Here is a 19,406-nt window from a genome sequence, read left to right as displayed (position 1 = left end):
ATTTTTATGTTTTTATGAATTTTGAATTCACATAACTTAAAAACTAGAGCTCACAATACAATGAAATTTTGTCACAGTGTTATTTAATAACACTCAATTCTAACAAATCAATTTAAACTGCCAATTGTCTTTTAATGCAGTTCATTTTCAGCCATGAAATTGTAAGAAATAGCTGTCCCTAACTTCAGCCTCAGGCAGGCTGTCAATGGTGTGTCAGTGTGACTGCCTTCCGCCGCCATCTTGAGTTACACTGTACTGAGGTCTATGAATGAACATGATTTTGTTTTTATGATTCGTACTTGTGCTCGTGGACAGATTTTCGTCATATTTCACAGAAATGTTGGAATGATGTTTAAAAAGAGCATGCTACAAGTTTTATGGCAAAATATGTATCTAAATGGGAAAAATCTACACCGAATTCACCGTACTCACTTTACCTCGTGTTTGCTGGCTAAAATTCCCAGAATATAACAAAAACTCACCACTACATGTAAATGGGATGGTCTGCCACTTCCTGGCCAAGTTTCACAGTTCTATGACAGCGTGCACAGGGCCCGAAAGCAGTTCCGTTGCGAAATAGGTATTGACTGGATTCAGAAATGCGTGCCATGAGCGGCGACCGCTCGAGCGCTGTGGCCGGTCAGTACAAAGTGGCATTTTTGGAGAGGAAAAACACTATTTTTCTATCGTTTTTTCTTCAGTTTTTTAATGAAACCTGCCTCATACATCGATTTTAATTGGAAATATCTATTTTTTCAGTAACTGAGCTACTTATTTTCAGAAAAATGGCGTTTAAAATTTCACGAAAATCAAATTTCACTTTCAGTGTGCGTGAGTTGCGTATAATGTCGCAACATTTTAGCTTAACTTTGGCCACCCTACTTTAGGAACAGTAGTTGTACCTATCTATTATTTTCTGATGTCATACTCGGATCCTGCTACATTCAAATTATGGCATTTAACATTTCGAAAAGATTTCTCAGTTTGTGAAAATATTATCGGTGCTCTACAAATCATGTGCGAGACCATATTCTCTGGTTACCACAGAAACTGCACATCTTGGGTCAGTAGATAATTCCTAAACTCTCATGCTATTTTATGACATGTCAAAATTGTTAGGGCGACATTTTTTATTTTTGTGTTTCTCATCTCCCGACCGACCGTAAATTTCAGCTCTGACATGAAAATAAAAAAAAACTTTTTTATTTGCGCCGCCTCTGAAGCAATCATCCCAGCAACAGCACCACCATCATCAAATTGTGAGATTGCAGCGACTCAGACTGAAAGGACATAGTACAGAACACTGAACAGAAAGACAAGAAATTGCAGTGACTGAATGGACAGAACATTGAACTGAAACAAGTACACGTTTTTCTGTACTTAAAAATTATAGAGACTGAATGGACAGAACATTGAACTGAAATAAATACACGTTTTTTTGTACTTAAAAATTGGAGAGACTGAATGGACAGTACATTGAACTGAAACAAATAGTTTTTTTTTTTCGGTACTTGTTTTTTTTTGTTGCAACCGCCCGCCCTACCCGAGTATTCCTCTGGAGATGAGAAACAAAAAAAAATAAAAGGGTCACCCTTATATATGTAAATAGGTCTGTTGGTAGCTGCAGGTTTATAACTCAGAGCATAGTGGCATATTGGCCATGTCCTGGTGTGAGGAATAATTTGGACAAATTTTGTAAGTGTTGTATTAAAGCTGTTGTTGCAGCTCAGTCGAAGTTGTTAATGTCTTTCCATCATAGCATTGGCAGTCGTCTGTTAAGTTTTCATCGCTGTTGCATGCATATTTGCCCAAAGTGTACACAAAATTTTGTGACAAGTGTTTATTTTTGCATATTAATGAGAACAATATGACATCATTTTCAAACAGCCCTATTTTCACCACACTGTCTCCTTGTATACTGGCCCTCTGCATCTTGGTTTTTCTTCTTGCTGACTGTGGCTTGAGTTTTTAAAGGAATTCTCACAACATCACATGGTTTACTTCATAAATTTATTCCAGAGGTCGCTCCTCTCTGGCTGTAGTCTGTTGAAGCTACATGTATGCTTTGCTATAAACTAGGCAATGCACAGGTCAGTCAATGTATGCGACCATCAGACAATTAAACTTCTTACTTCTTGTCTCTCTCAGAATTTTGTCATAAAGAAATGAATTTAATATTGCAATCATGGAAACATGCAAATTGTATTTCTGCTGCTACTTAACTCAATCTAAACATGTTCTCCAGGCAGCAATTTATCAAATATTTAAAACTAGAACTAAACTAAAGTGTTGTTCCTTTCAATGGTAAACTTTCTCTTCAACACAAACACTTTCGATCACTGATGTTTCCGATCATATACCAAGGAGAGATCAATATGGAATCAGGATCTTATCAACATGATGGATGACGCCATTGGTTGCCATGGTGTCCGTTTTGCCAATGAGGGCGCTGTCCGCCATGAGACCTCCACTACCTTCCCAGACCCGCACATTGTCTTCAGCCAGTGTTGTCAGGTACAGAGGGTACCACCAAGTTCCTCTCATGAGCTTAGCACCACACTGAACCCCTGAAAAGTGAAATAAAAACAACTAGAGGATTTTCGAAGTATGATATACGGGAAGAAAGCACATGGGTTAGGATGGCACTCAACTCTCAATTGGTAAGATTTTTGTCAATGGCCCTGTCGATAACCTTGTCTTCTCATCTATGCCTTAAGAAACCTTTCATGCAATCAGTTAAGTTGGTTTCACATTTCATTAATTGTTCCCAACATAACTTTGTAAAGGTAGAATGTACCTGCAAAGTTCTAAACTTTGGATCAATCTTTTCTCAAGGAAACCATCGATTCTCCTTCACAATCAAGAATGACTTCAATTACTCGATATAGTTCAAAGTTAGTGCCACAGTAAATATGTAAAGTGTTAATTTGTTAAGGTAGAATGGACCTCGGGACAGATATTTGGACTCTCAAACTTTTTCAAATCCCTTCTGATTTACCTTTTCTTGGGGCTCATTTTGAAGCCCTCAGAATGAGAACAATATTCACCGTCTTAGTTTTTGGAAATTCGAAAATGTTATTTGTCTTTATAAGGTTAACACTGGGATGGCGGTCATTTTGAATTTCAAATATCGGTAAATTTTGGGTAATTTGCTTCTCTTGTACCAAATTTGCACGATGACCCCGATTTTTATTCTTGATTTTGAAAGTGAAAGGTTGAGAGATTCCTTGAGGGAAATTTGAGCAAAAGTTGAAATCTTTCACTTTCGAGGTGCATACTAACTAAATGATTCTCTAATTCCTCTTTACACCTAGTTTTAATGTTTGTACATGCATTTACCGGTAGTCCCAGCAATGATAAAATTTCTCCAAATTAGGACTCCTTTAGGACATTAATTGAAACTCTTAACCGTTTGAGTGCTGAAATTTTCCCATCAAAATTTTTGTGCAATAGTTCACCAATTTTGTATTTTTTTTAATAATTTTGGGCCGAATGGCCATAACTTTACATCTTCTTAATCTGAAAAATTGTCTTAAACTAATAAAATTGTCTCCATATTTTATAAATTGACTTTGGCACTTAAAAGGGTTAAAATGAGGAATGAGAGGAAAAATACAGGTATGAACAGACAGCAGAAATTGTATTTTTAAGTTTTATCATCGTGATCTTCAAAAGATGAGGAATATTCACGTACCTTCAACAACATGGTGTGAGATTACATTTTTCAATGTACTGGGATCGTTGAAAACTCGTATCAAGTACTCGTCCGGTAGTTTATCAAAGGCTTCGTTATTGGGAGCAAATAATGTCACTGCGCCATCACCGTCCAATGTCGACGCAAGTCCTGATATCTCGATTGCTTTCAACAGTGAGCTGTAGTTCGAGTCTGCCTTAATTATTTCCAATATGTTTCCAGAGGGCGGTATGAGAACCTACGGTAAAATGCAGCATTATGTGACCATGACGTGCAATTTTGATATTGTATAAAACACATTGGTATTTTGAGCGTGTTAAAAACTTGAATATTTGACACATTCCTAGGGGAGCTGTTATTTTCTTACAGTGCATGCAGTATATTTTTATAGAGACTGACAGTAATGTAACCGTGCATTACTATGCATTGCTACTGCTAGATTTTTTCTGAGGGTCTACTGCATGAATTTGGCATAAATTCTAATCATCATTCATGATTCGGGTTCAGTTGAGTACTTTTATGAGTATACAATAACGACAAATATTAATTTTCTATCAACAATATCACAATTATAAATTTATTGTTGTTTTTTTACACTTTTGTTGCGACTAATAACGTTTTGTGACCCAGGCCTGTGAATCTACCGTTCAATATGTCTCATTTTTTGAGATAACAGTGAAGAATTGCAATAGAGCATGGAGATAGAACGGCTACCTTGTTGATTTTATGAACTACTCCGTTGCAGCCACGAATATCGGCATCTACGACCGGTACGCACTCGACCGTCAGTCCTCTTGGACGTGCTGAATGTGACTGTAAAACAAAATAACCACGAAACTGTACTTTCATAAATGACATCATTAAGGCAAGTGCAGCAGAGACTGTTGGTTCTGTGCTGTTTTAACACAAGAATCGAATTCAATCAATAGTAAATTACCACTTTTACAAGAATTCACCAAGAGTCTAGCCATCATTCTTGCTCTCCCAGGGCTGGCTCCTGTTCACACAATACAATACAGCAAAGCGAAAACGGCCATTAGATTTCGAGACTGAGATAAGTGAGTGAAAACTGTTCAAAAAACCCGTCAGTACAGACATACACGATAGTGACACTGATGTCTCATTTACATGTTATGTTACCTGCACTACCATATGACTTATACATTACATATACGTAGAAAGTGAGAGACTTACGGCACGCACGTCAGAGCAGCAAAAGTGAAAAAATAAAACATATCGGACAACTTGAATATTTCATCAATAACCTCTAAATCTCTCGCGAGAATTTCAACTTCTGCTTGAATGTCAGCCATTTTTTCTGACTTTTCCAACCAATCTTCTATTTTATTGACGTAGTCTGTTCAGACTTACCGCACCGCAGACATCGATGTGAAGATCGTCACCGTCCAATGCTATAATCCCGTCGTCGACACGTCTGCCAAGGTCACTTGCGGTCAGGTACTCGGGTACCACGTGATGCGTCAACACTTTGCGAAGAGTGATACTGTCTCGGAGACTATCTTTAACATCTTGAGGGAGATTCTTCAGAAAATAGTAATGCAGGGGAGACGTATATGATAAGACTACTTTGGGGAAGACCTTTCAACCCCCTCTCCTACCTGTTCTTTACAGGGCAATATCGTTTGTTTCGATTTGCGTTGTTTCAAGTCCCTTTAGGGATATCCGCAATCAAGATGGTTTGATGGACATGTCTTTCAAAGCAGCAAGGTAGGAAAATTGAGAAAATCCAATCATAATTTTTTTAGTTATTTTCATATATATCAGCCCTACTTGCTAGTATGCATCCACGTAATGCATAACTGTTGGCAAGATGCAAAGGAATAAGCTGCACGAAATCTCGGACTTTCTCCTTTTTCGTTTCCATTTCGGAAATTTTGGAAAGTCTTAAAACTTTTTAGAGTTTCTTTGACACTAAGTAGTGCTGAAAATTGAAACCAACTTTAAAGATCGACGTATTAGTCGCTAACTGAATTGTATAAAGTTCGTAACAGTACCTGAATGGCTTCTTCAGTCGGCGCAAAGAGGGTGACGTTCTTTGTGTTTTCAAGAAGATACAAAAGATCCGCTTGCTGTATCAAATCAAGGAGTGGTGCCCTGTACGAGGAGTGGAGCTGAAGAGCTGAATGTGACAAAGAGATACGGTCATTTGCACGCGTAATACTGAAATTGCCGATGTAATCTTACTTTGCATTTGGAGCCAAGAAAAAAGTGCACCACTAAAAGTATGTGATGCCACTATTACGTTCATGGGTAGATACAATTGTAGTGGCAAATTTTTCCAAAATCTGAAATACTTTTTTTACACATTTGAGTTGTAATTCATACAACTGATAGATGATGTACAGTCTTTCAGACAAATCAACACATCGCTTTTCCTTTTCAGAGCAAATTTTAGCTTTTCCGTATCATCTGAAACATATGACGGCAGCTGTAAATTTTGATTATTTTGATTATTTTTGTTTTCAATTTCTTGTTCTACTCCCCAAAGCATATAAAAACGCCTACGTAAAATGTAGATATGCATTTTTGTAGCAAAATGTCTGTTAATACTCAAGAAATATAGAACAAACCATAATTTACCTTCGGTTGGGACCAGGACAGTATCAATGACGTGAATGACGCCATTGGTTGCCATCATGTCCTTGGAAACAAACTCTGCGTCCATGATGTAGAGTTTATCATCATCTGTACGATTGACGTCCAGGTGAGTCTTCAACAGAGTGTAGATGTAATGGTTTCCAGTAATTGCCGCTGAACATATAGTGTGTGTTACAATGTGATTCTCCACCACAGCTTTCAGGAAATTAAAATATTACCAAAATTAATATGCATATCAGAAAACTTTACGGCAGAACGCGCCTCGGGGACAGATATTCAGACTCTCAAACATTTTCAATTCTTTTCTGATCTACCAGTTGTGGGGATTCATTTTAAAGCTATTGGTGTAAGAAAACTTATCACCGTCTTAGTTTTTCGACAATAGAACATTGCATTTTTCTCCATAGAGTTAACACAGGGATGGTGGCCATTTTGAATTTCAATATCGGTAACTCGTTGGTAATTTGTTTCTCTAGTACCAAAATTTGCAGGGTGGCCTCCGATTTTTATTCTTGATTTTCAAAGATATTGGTTGAAGATTTCTTGAGGAAAGTTTGATCAAAACTCTAAGTCTTTCACCATCGAGGTGCATACTACCCTTAAAGATAACAAAGTTAGTGAACGTTAACGCTGTAAAAGAAATAATTGACAAAATACATCTATATAGAATCTCCAAAATTTGGAAAAAAAACCAAATTAGTGAACTTTAAACATATGAGGGGCAGTTATTATTGTTTGTTTATTCGGATTCAGGAAAAATGTTTCTCGCAAGGAACAGATAATTCTTCCGTGATAAACAATGGTAAAATTTGGCTTCGTCAATATCTATTACATTTGTTATTTTCATTATTGTTATAGCTACTATTGTTATCACTATTTATGGTAACAAATTGTTGTTGTTGTTGTTGTTGTTGTTGTTGTTGTTGTTGTTGCTACTGTTGCTAATGTGTAAAGGTGTTGCCACGGTCCTTTCATTGTTTTTGTCATATCATCGACATCATTTAGTGCATAATATAGTGAACGAAAAACGTGTCACTAACTTGTAAAAACACAAGACCGAAATGACAGGTCTCTAGTCCCCATATAAAACAATCAATTATCCCGGCATTTGCATTTCAGGGGATGTTTACTCTGCCGGATTTGGGCATTGCAAAATCCATTTTAAGGTAGTATGAGCCCCGAAGTGAAGGTCTTAAACTCTTGCAAAATGAAACTTTAAACCATTCTCTTACAAAATATCAACAATAAAAATAGAGAGGTCACCGTGCAAAGTTTGGAACGAGCGAAACAAATTACCAAACATTTTGCGATATTTTAAATTCAACATGGCCGCCATCACAGTGTTAACTCTATGGGAGAAGAATAAATTTTGATGTTCGAAAAACTAAGACGGTGATTTTAATGGAAATCACTTTCAATGTGTGTGACACGGTCAAAGTTACGAGTACAATATCAGGGATCCCTTTTTTCCCGGAGATCACACCACGTATTTTCATAATGTACGAGTCAGCGTCCCTTACTTACACAATATTTATATAGAGTCATTTTTTTTCTTGTGCTAGTGATATTTAGAGGTTATTTAAGCAATATACCAAGTGACGGTGTATCTTGAGATTTTGACCTCTGCACGACATATGTACACGAGCGATATATGTGCATGTATGGAGTGAACTGGTCAAAATCGAGTTAATACAATTGCTGAGGTGGGGTTTTGCGACTCTATCATAATATTACATTGAAATCCTCGCAAAACGTCAAAAAGGGAATTTTGCTTTAGCTGACAGCTCATGTCTGTTTCATCCGTGCTATACTATGAATATAGCACTGTTATTTTCACACCTTGACCAATCATATCGCAGTATTGGGCCATCAATATGGTACTGGTGTGATATACATGTGATATAAACCTAACGCAGTGATGGTACTTGTGAATAAAAACCGGTCAATGTGATGACGTATAGAAAATGATATTTCGATCACATTTTTGGATTATTACACATATCACTCTGACATACCTTTTAAGCAGCTCATATCTTTGATGAGATCGTTCAATAGACTTGGTGGTAGCTTCTTGAAAGCTTCATCCGTTGGTGCAAAGAACGTAAGCTGAGATCGTTCGCTTAGCTGTGAGCTCATCCAGTATCGGCAACGGCTGAATATAGAACGAGATACAATAAATCATTACATTACATTTAAAATGTGAAGGACAAGCCAACAAAAAGTATATTACGATTACAAATTCATGTCCCGTGTACTAAATAGCTCTCTATCAAGAAACCAAATGTACAAGAACTGGTTAATTAATATACTTCATTAGAATCTGTCGACTCAAGAAAATTAACAAAAACAAATTAAAGTAATGAGATGATCCCGGGAAGAAAAGAAAGCAAGATATCTATGAAATCATATAGAAAGCAGAAGAGGTGACGAACAAAAGATCTTGACCGAAACTACCATGTATACAAGATCTAAGAGGTTTAGGGGAAAGAAGCTGTTTTCGACTGATAACATTGTTATCACCAAACACATGACCGATCGGTCTCACGAATACACAACACTTAACTTTAGAATCGATCGACTTTTATGAAGTAAGGCATCTTAAACATACAAATTTTGAATGAGGGTTAAGTTTGATGCCTTGAATATCAATCTTCTAGTTCAGATAAGGGCAACCAATTTCTGTTACCGCATTAAGAACCAGAATGTTAATTTATGACGTCATCTTAGACATCAACAAATGCTGCCTTAATGTTGCCAAAGGCTTTCTATGGTATAATGGCAGAGCGTTGTCATTTGACAGTCTATCGTCGGATATTAGTCAAACAGTCGCGTGATGGTATGAACAATTTCCAGAACGAAATAAATTGTGTTGTTAAAGGTATACTGTCACCTCGTTCCAATTTTGTCACAGTTACCATGGAAAGAGAAAATCTAACCAATCACGGATTTTAAGGGGGTGGCGACTTTTTAAAAACATCGCCCTCACATGGGTATTTTGAATACGCCTCTTTTACCACATATGGGCATATGTAGATTACAGGTGACTGTATACCTTTAAATAACTGAGTTGTGTTTTATATAAGCGCTACTAATTTGGCTCTTAACTGGAGTGTGGAGTATAATGTGGTTGTTTCACACAAAGTGTGCGTAAGTTTACCTGTTCGGAGAATGCTGAAACGTGGGTCAGTTTCAATTATTTCCAAAATGGACTGTGTTGGTGGCTCAATGACTTCATCAATAACGTGGACTACACCATTGGTAGCAAATACGTTCGGTTCTACAACGGGCACGCAGTTTACGGTCACAAGCTGAAAAAGTAGACGAATGATCATTATATAGTTTAATTGGACATAGAGCGATAGTGGTCCTTGCTGGTAGAACTGCGTGAATTTAGTAGTTCAGACGGAGAGAAATCGTACGGTTGACCATTCTCACAGCTGTGAATCGTCATATGAAAGTCGGGTATCGATCATTGCTAGTTACAGTACTGCGGCTCGAGGTTTTACCTGGGTATTTGGATCGGACGGCAAAACCAGGTTTTATTGCTTTATTACTTTTCAGTACTATGAAGACGTGATTGGAAGGGGGCGATAATTTAACGTACACAACTGTAGTCGTATGCAAAATGAAAGAATGACGCAAAGCAAATGTTTTGGCGCGGTAAATACCAAGATTTGACAAATATTTGTGACCTCATTTTTTTGAAATTGAATTTATCCCGATATTGACACGAAGGTAGTGGCTTTTGATTAGTCGCAAACGACGTGGTGTTAAAAGCCTGTATCAAAAGGGGTGCACAAGACAATGGTCAGATAGTCGAAAAAGTAAACTAACAATCATGATTCAGTATGAACCGGTACCGTTGGACTGACCTGAACACTAAGATATGACTTTAAAATCAGGAATTAGAAGTTATGGACTTGACTTTATGTTTGGCAGTGGTGTACACCTTTCTGAGGGCGACACCATAGTTTGGCAGTGGTGTACACCTTTCTGAGGGCGACACCAACGCTTATAGTGTAAGCAGAGCACTGAAATTTCAACTGGTTCTATAACTAAAGGGACAGGTAGTCATCTCGCAGTGTTCCTCGCCGTATCGCCGTGTATGGGATTAAAATGTAACTGTTTCTTAGAGATAAGGACACTGTATCTATATTAAAATAATTATCAAGGACAGTCTGTTTGCCAATTTCTGTTAAAACACAGATGACATTAATATTAATGCACGAGTTCACAGCCAAATTTTAAATGTGCAACGGCGTTTCCGAACAAGAAAAAGCAACAACATCGAGTGGAAACATATTACGTGAACATAATAATCACGGTAATTACCAGTTCTGGTCCACTGTTTGGATAATATCCAAGACGAATTTTCTGCTCAGTTACCGTCGTTATAATCTCTTCATCTTTCATGTCGCTGGTTCTGAGTACTCCAGCCACAATATGGTTTCCAGCTATCGTCTGAGGACCGTTCACAGCGTCGTTAATGACCAGTGTCTCGATTAGATTCTGGACACAAATTTAAGATTTTATGTTAGACAGCTCGAGTTTCTGGTCGGCAGGTCGGTAAAATTGAATACGCGTGATGGCAAAATAGTGTACTAAGGTATGAGTAGTAAGTTTACGTGCCTCGAAAATAAAGTCTTAAACTTTTGCTGACTTTTGCTTAAACTTTTAAACTTTTACCGAAACTTTAAATCATTCCCTTTCGAAATTAAGAATAATATTAGGGGAAACTGTAAATTAGTTCAAATTGTTTGTATTCAAGAAACAGGTTACCCCGAATTAATGAGCATTTGAAATTAATAGTGACCACCGTCGCTATGTTAAGTCTATAAGGAAACATAAAACGTCAGATTTTCACAACGATAATCCGATGAAAACTTTATTTGCCCCATGAGATTCAACATGATCCAAACAAGTGGTAGACCAAAAATGTATTGTAAATATTTGATAATCCAAATATCTGTCTCTGAGGAGCATTTTCGATGGGAGAAAACTTTGAACTGCAAAGAAACGTCACGGTCCCACTTACCACTTCATTATCAACACTGGGTACTTTGAGGGGGGCAAATATCGTGTAATTGTCCTCGCCCTTAAGTGTCTTGCGTAGTTTTGTATCTTTGATGAGATCGATGAAATCTCCAGCCCCGACAGCTTTCAAAGTTTTAGTCAAAGGTTTCACGTCAAGCTCTGAAAGGGAAAAGATCAGAGTTTTTTTCTGATATCTGAAAAAAGTCCGTATTTTCGAAAGTGTCATATTTTCAAGTCACTCTCTTTTTATAGAATTTGAAAAAAGTGGAAACAGGGACGAACTCTGTACACACTCATTGTCCAAAGTCGTTCACAGTTGTGACCGTGCGATACATATTGTACAGCTAGAACTGTTATTAGAAAATGAAACTCCATTATGTATCCTGATGTAAACTTCGCAAACAAAGTGAAAATATTACCGACTGGGCATCCAGGTTTGCCTTCCTCGCGTCCGTAGCCATGGCAACACTCATGGGTGACCTCAGATGTCCTCAGTGTACCTGATGATGTTAATCTGTAAGACCATCGATTACCACAGATTTCAAAATTAAAAACAATTCTATCACATCGGCTAAACGTTTCTTTTACGAATAAAAATTTTTCGGACGGTTCCTCAGCAACCGCAATTCTTAAATGGCCATTCTGCCGGTGTAATCTCTGACCGTTCATTGGTTGCCACAGCTGAATCATTGGCAGACATAATTCTCGGACAGTCGATTGGTTACCACAATCTACGACCGCTCAGTAGCCACACTAATTCTTGGATGTTCCGAGGAACGACACTATATATATGTAACTCTCTGATCATTATCAGCAAACGTGATTATCAAGACATTCATTTGCCATGGTAACTCTGAAGTAATTCCAAATCTTCAGATCACCTGTTGGACTACAATCAGCTGTAGGACGTAAAACGTGATTTCCTACCCCCCTCCCAATACTTAAAAAAATCTTTACTAGCATTTCCATTATTTATTGCTTAAAACAAATGTGTTCTTTTTTCTTTCCCATCACATATCTGAAATACAAAGTATTAGCTTTGCGACACGCTTTGCATAACATGCACATGTAGCTACTGTTGACAAATAAATTCTAGTCCGGACAATAATTTGATACCAACAGATAAAAGGGGGCTCCACACACATACATACTGTGGTTGACAACTAATATACTGGATATTATTTTTAAGTTAATATGCACCTCGAAAGTGAAAGACTTGAAAAATTTTGCTCTAACTTTCCTCAAAGAAACTTTCAACCATTCTCTTACAAAGGCAAGAATAAAAATCTGGGTCCCCGTGCAAAATTTGGTTCTAGAGAGACAAATTACCTAAGATTTCCCGGTATGTGAAGTCCAAAGTGGCCGCCATCCCTGTGTTAACTCTATGGATAATATAAAATTTTCGATTTTCGAAAAACTAAAACGGTGACAACTTCTCTTTCATCCAGAGCTTTAAAATGAGCCCCCACAAATGGTAGATCAGAAGAGAATTAATAAATTTGAAAGCCCGAATTTCTGTCCCCGAGGTGCGTTCTACCTTAAACCGCCGTACGGACTTATAAATCCAAACATCTAACAACATATTTATATAATGATTGCAATTTCGAAAGAAGACAAAAGACAATCCCGATCCTGTGCCTTTTTAGTCGAACCGGGGAGAACTAAAAACCATATCTTGTAGGGAGAACATAAACATAGGGAAAATACATCAAAAGTTAAGGATAATGTATGTTTAAATAAAAAAGACAAACGTATGCTACCTTGAGCTACATCTTCTGTAATGACCTTCGTGGTCATGACAGTATGTCGACCAGTATCTACTGAAGGGTCCGCTGCTGCGTCGTCCGCGCATACGTTGTTGGGGCATTGAGGGAGCTGGTCCGTAGAACGAAGGATAAGAGTTGAAGAAATCATCTTCGTCTTGGAACATGTTCTCGAAATCAGATGTGATATTGCCAACCCGAGAAATGCAAACATTTGGTCTGTAATAAAGTGAAAATCGAGATATTAGCAAACGAACTTTTTTGGAAGTGGAAATAAGTTTTACTCTTGTGGTATTTGCTGATGTTCGTTCCGACATCCGGGTAATGGATGTCAAATACTGTGTCAGGCTAATACGATCCCATATCAATTTAAAAATGGGTTTTACAAACAGCGCTACGTAGAGGAACCACAAAACGAGACTGATCAGAACAGCAGCTATAGTAGGAGTTTTCAATTTGCTCAAGTCTCCGCGTCTTTTCGTTTAGACGTTTTGTTGAAGATCATGCTGGTTTCGTCAGATAACCCATAAAACATTGGAGTCGTTCATGGCTGTATCCTCAAAGTTTTCTTGCCATGGACCCTTATTATAATTTTGTAAGTAAATACGGCGAAGCAATATTAATCTGTCAGTACAGCTGATTGATACAAGGTTGGTCTCATTTAGTTTTCTGAAGCACAATTTAGATTTAAAAAATTTCCTTCGAGGGTTTTTATATCATGAAATGTCTCTACATTTTTATGCTTCAAGGCTTTTTACTGTTCCTTGCAGTCACAAGCCACCCAAAGAATACCCTTATTGTTAAATCATGTGTTCATCGTATGCATTGTAGATGAGAGCAGTCTATTTGGACGACACTTCCGATATGCAGTGGTTTCATAGATATGATACGAGTACACTATAGATTCTTATATCACCCTCAGTGTTCAAAAGCTGGTGTTCTTTTCTTTTTTTGTTTGACATCAACTACACCCAGCAACCGGAGGCACATTTATCTAGTTATACCTAGTCTTGTGACAGAGCACAAGTATAATGGCGTTGTATGCAGTGGCAACGACATTACATACGACCCTGCAGGTCTTGTCTAAAGTAAACCTGGTCGATGAAGGACACTGGCTGATTATGCTTCAAGAATTCACTATTCTTTCATATCGACATGTAAATATTAGTATAAGGATCGCATTCAAATATGATAAAGGTTATGTGTATGTGTGTCTTTTGCCGCATGAATTTGAAACAAATGATGTCGCTAAGATGCATGCTCTGTACTTCAGTCTTATAGTCTCTCCTATTACATAATCATAGTCATCTTGTCGCAACCGGTACAATACAACAAGAGTTCACAAACTTATAAGATATTTTTCTACGTAAAAGAAGATCGATTCACCAAAATGCTCAATGGAGGAATCGAGGTTGTGTGCGCCTCTAAATTCAAAGATTATCCCTTTCCCTATGGAAACTTTAAATCATTCTCTTTCTAAATCAAAATATAAATTTGGATTCAACTGCAACATTTGGTACTTCAGAAACACAGTACTCAATATTAACCTGCACTTCAAAAAGCCGTCATCCCTCTGCTAATCTACAGGTAAAAATCAAATTTTCGATTTTCAGAATAATAAGCGGTAAAAAATTTACGATACTCCATGAGCTTGAAAATGAGTAGCCACGAGTGTTAGACCATGACGTATTGTAAACGTTTGGGGGTCTGCATACCTGTCCCCGGGCCGCAACGAAGGCCATTTAGCAGATTACGATATCAACGTCATATCTGATCTGTTTACTTGGGTGATAAATTCTGGTCCATTAGAAGGTTTTGCATTAAGTCTTTACGAATCTTGTATGTAAGTTGATTATCATAACCGATTATCCTAGATAGACCTTTGTCCTATACCAGTCACTGTGGAGGTATTGCTTTAAAAAACATTTTAAATTTCTCCCAAGATGGTTTGGCCTTGACTGCATAGCGAACCCACAGACTATCACACTGGGAAAGTTTAAGATTTGAAAATAAGGTAAGAAATTCTTAAAACAATTCCTTATATGTAATGATAATTGTAAAATACATTGTTGGTATCAAAGACTGAGTGTAAAATTGCTTTTTCCCATCACATATCCTTCAAGTTCCAATATGTCATGGCTTTGAATGGTCCGTGGAACTACAGAAACAGGTACACCGATATATCATTATAATGTTCATTATGCAAATCCCCCAAGAAGAGACAGATTATCAAAATGCATAAATTTCTCACAAGGCTACAAAAGGTCATTATTTAGTAGAAATCTAGGAGACAGATGCTACGGGTATTTTGGATCTGTTATCCAATTTCTGTCAATCGCGCCTTCAAATATTTGAGAAATCAGATTTAATCTGATAACCTTCTCAAAATGATTTCATCGATAACATGACCCTAATGGATTGCCGCGTGTCTGATAAAGTGTCATATTTTTTTATGTCTTAATGCAGTGTAGTCTTCACAGCGAGAAGGGCACCTGGTCCAGAATAACCAAAGCCCCTAGACCCGGAAACATCGACGCAATCTTACCGACCCTGGGGGCGCAAGCATTGCGAAATTTGCACCAGCCAATAGCAGTTAAAGAAACCACACGTAAAATTTATCGTTTTTATTATAACTCAAACGATCAAACTACATATCCACTGGTGAACATCTTTAGAAATTGTTAACCCATATAAAAAGAAATCAAAGGATTCATATGAATATTTCAAATCTTTGATTTGTCAAACTTCCTCTTTTGCCGTCCATGGTGTACATTGGCCTTCAGAATTCACCATTGCATCGATACCGTGATTTCACTGCTGTTTAGCAGCCTAAAGCTAACACGATTGGAACTCATTTCGGATAATAAGATGGTAAATTAATGTCGATATAATCTGCAAATGTAAGCTAATCTGCTTAGAATAAAAAAATAGATTAATTTTCCTCTTGAATTTCCTGTGCAAATGACCTTCAGTAAATTTCTTTTTAAATTACACACTAGTTTTTATGAGTAATTTATGATATCGCGACATTCAGCAATAGGGCATCTAACTTTTGAGAAATTTGAAAAATATAAAGAGCCCATTATCCCAAATTATTTCCAATCGTGTTAGCTTTAAATTCATCCCAAGAAGTGAGAAATATGTACTTACATCATGTGACATTTCGTCTCGGCCTTTGCGAATCTTGCTCTAGAGTCGTTGCAATTGAATGCATGCAGCTATCTATCAACCTAATCAGTGTGCTATCACCTTGTAATGAGTCGCAAAACGTCTCCTATCTTCTGGGCTATCATTCCAGAATCTCTCGGCGGGCTGTCAGACACGAAGGCCCCGATTATTGCTAAAGGGCATGCGTCTTACCGAGATACCAAAATCGTAAGGTTAATATAAGCAACGCCTCTTTCGAGTCGATGTAGTTTTTTTCCAGCGTGACGACACTTCCACGTGATAAATGCTTGATTTATTTTAAAATGCCGATAAAATTGCTATTAATGGATAGGATTTTGTGTCTGACTAAAAATAAACCGAGAAGTTAGCGTCATTCCAGAAACTTCGACAAGATACTGGGATTAAGTACCCTGTCTACCGTGATATCTTCATCTTACAGCTTTTTTAAGTAATTTTGAATGAAGTGAGAAAAACACTTACCCCTGCCACCATGGCCGTGATGGACGAAATCGGGGCCATGTGTCTTCAAAGAACATAGAACTCGCTACGTCCACCAATACGGCACAGACGACAAACGTCCCCAGCAGCAACAGCGTCTTCATCGTCCTACCGCGATCTGAACAACTCTAGGTCCCTAGACTAAAACGTCAATGTATTTGTAGTGTAGGCTGGTGTCGCGCCAACAATCAAACAAGATTCTGAGTGATATCAGACTTGCACACGTGTTCCTGTTTACAAGTTTCCGATATGTCATTGAACTGTCTACATTTTGGTACGCTGCCAGCAATTGTTATGCTCTGCTTCACAGCATCGATCATATGTTGTCCGATTGACCTCATCGCTAGTCCATATCTTTGCAAAGAAGGAAAGGAACTACACAAAGCTATCGAAACCCGTGTTCCGCCGGGCTGGGGTTTCGCCGGTTTGTATTATTGATAAGGGAATCAGCGTTATTAATCAAGCACTCTGACGTATGGTTCGTTCGGCAAGAAACGAAGGGTTACTTTAACCATAGAGGGTCTATGCTTTAACACGTCAAAGTGTGAAACTTTCAGTCACGGACACAGCTTGTACTGTGTCACATGTCAATATGCCGGAAACTGTTGACGAAAAGCGGATATTATTTTCATGGTCAAATACATAACTATTTCAGTTTTGGCCAGTAATGCTAACTTTTGATGAGTTTTCCAGTATTTTTTGTTTTTAAATGTCAACTATAATTTCTTGTTCTACTCCCAAAGGCAAGTTGATATATACAGTATTGTTCAGCAAGTCAACTCAAATGTAAACAATAACATAACAGTGCATTTTACATGTATAGACAATGTTGGCAAACTAAATAATGAATATTTCAACATTCTGGGGTAGAGTATGAACTTACAAATGTCATATAAATTAAAGATAATGAAAAAACATCAAAAATTAGCATAAGTGACCCTTTAATATCCTCCTGTTCCAGTTTGTGTCAGACAAATATATTTTAGAGAGTCACAAAACCCATGGGCGGCCGAAAGCCATCTTCGCTGGCCAAGGATGTTGTCTCTGGCAGGGACCCTCCCTGAAGCCCCTTGGCTACACTTTGCCGACCTATTCACAAGGCGGGTGGACCGGGTGATGACCGAAAGCACAAACAGTTTAAATCATAAATGCTACAAATAAAGGTCGAGACAGGTCTCTGCGCTGACCTCTGTATCTATATTGTTTCATCGAGGTCTATAGTAGAGGGTCCTGGGAACAGCTCGACCACAGACCACCGTCTACGGAGCGGAAAATCCCTTTCCATGACTTGATTTTCTTATCCGCAAAGAATAAATGTCTTATTTTGCATCCGTCGAAGCAACTTGGTTATTTCAATTGAATAATACAAAACAGTAAAACATTCAACGCATAACCGTAAGATACACTTTTGAAAAAAAATCGATGTATTCTTCTTTTCTGCGAAAGTTTAGTTGAGATATCTATTTTCCATCTCCTCTATAAGTTTACTTTTCAGTTTGATGCCTGTCCTACAATTGATATGACAGATACATGTTATCTCTCTCAATATCAAGAATCGAAAATCACATTGGGCATCAATTTTATAAACTCATTTGCGATTGACTGTTTTATTCAAGTTCAACGGGCTTTTAAGCTTATTCTTCAAAAATGGCACTTTGCAAGTGATTTTTTCAAATTGAATAGTACACCCCTTCTCTTTCAACCATCGAAGCATTAAAAGCACTGAATTTTTACAATTCTTTGTTGGATCCAATAAGAAATAAAAACTGGCTCTCTTTTTTAACACGACGCCCATATTCCAATTCCTTCATCTGTCCATTAAATATCCTCACGTTTCGGGAATGTGAATATGGTTCACGAAATGTTCGATAACGAAGATAACACTTTGATGTGAAACTGAATGCTTTTTAAAGTCTTACTTTAATCTTGTCATTCTATAGGAGAGATCTTGATAACATGATCAAATTTAGGATAAGTGTCTTCCTATTCGCTGTTCCCGTTTGTGGCACCTTTGCAAACGCTTACACAGTACCTGTATTTGCGTCGTTCATTTTGTACATTCTCATTGTCAGCATCTCTGATGCATGACAAGTATACTTAAGTATAGACTTGGTACAAGTCTGCCAATAAAACTAATTTATTGAATGTAATGTAATGCAATAGTAGAGTTTTCGCGAAGTGATACGGGAGAAACTGCAGAACGCGCTCGGTCCGCGCATGCGCAAAGGCATTACCCAGCGTGACCATCTCGCAAGAAGGCAGTTGGAAAAAAAAACTCAGTGAAAACGGCGTAGAATCGCATCAAGGTCATTTTAGTTTCACACAAAAAGGTAAATTGATGCGATGTAAGTTACTCAAATGACTTTATTTTACACTATCACCGACTTGGACCTATAGCCTTAGACCGCACTCAGCATGTAGTCCTGTGATCAAGGTAAAATGGGTCCATTTGAAATGTTCCAATAATTTTGCAATAGGATCGAAACTCTCTGTCGTCCAATCTTCCAGTTCAGAAAGTTCGAAAAAATATGCAAATAATGTTTTACAACGATGACAATAATCTCAAGTTTTGTAACTGACATTTTCATCGACACAGTAGGAAATATTTCCTGTCACGAGTTAACAGATCG

General features: G+C 37.7%; 1 protein-coding gene across 1 annotated transcript; it reads right to left on the bottom strand.

Moving 5' to 3' along the window:
* Positions 1–1,993: 1,993 nt before the first annotated feature.
* On the bottom strand, positions 1,994–16,940 carry LOC139133787 (transforming growth factor-beta-induced protein ig-h3-like). Its single transcript, XM_070700553.1, has 13 exons — positions 16,759–16,940; positions 13,108–13,329; positions 11,767–11,861; positions 11,349–11,506; positions 10,646–10,822; positions 9,419–9,621; positions 8,329–8,432; positions 6,296–6,508; positions 5,710–5,834; positions 5,066–5,236; positions 4,409–4,507; positions 3,695–3,932; positions 1,994–2,567 (listed from the first exon to the last, which is right to left on the bottom strand). The coding sequence occupies exons 1-13, from the start codon at positions 16,878–16,880 to the stop codon at positions 2,371–2,373; spliced, it is 2,124 nt and encodes a 707-aa protein (XP_070556654.1). The 5' UTR covers positions 16,881–16,940; the 3' UTR covers positions 1,994–2,370.
* Between the last annotated feature and the right edge of the window lie 2,466 nt (positions 16,941–19,406).

Source organism: Ptychodera flava, chromosome 5 (assembly GCF_041260155.1).
Source record: "Ptychodera flava strain L36383 chromosome 5, AS_Pfla_20210202, whole genome shotgun sequence".
Taxonomy (NCBI): Eukaryota; Metazoa; Hemichordata; class Enteropneusta; family Ptychoderidae; genus Ptychodera; species Ptychodera flava.
The sequence above is the reverse complement of the archived record's forward strand: the minus strand, read 5'-3'. Positions and strand labels throughout refer to the sequence as shown.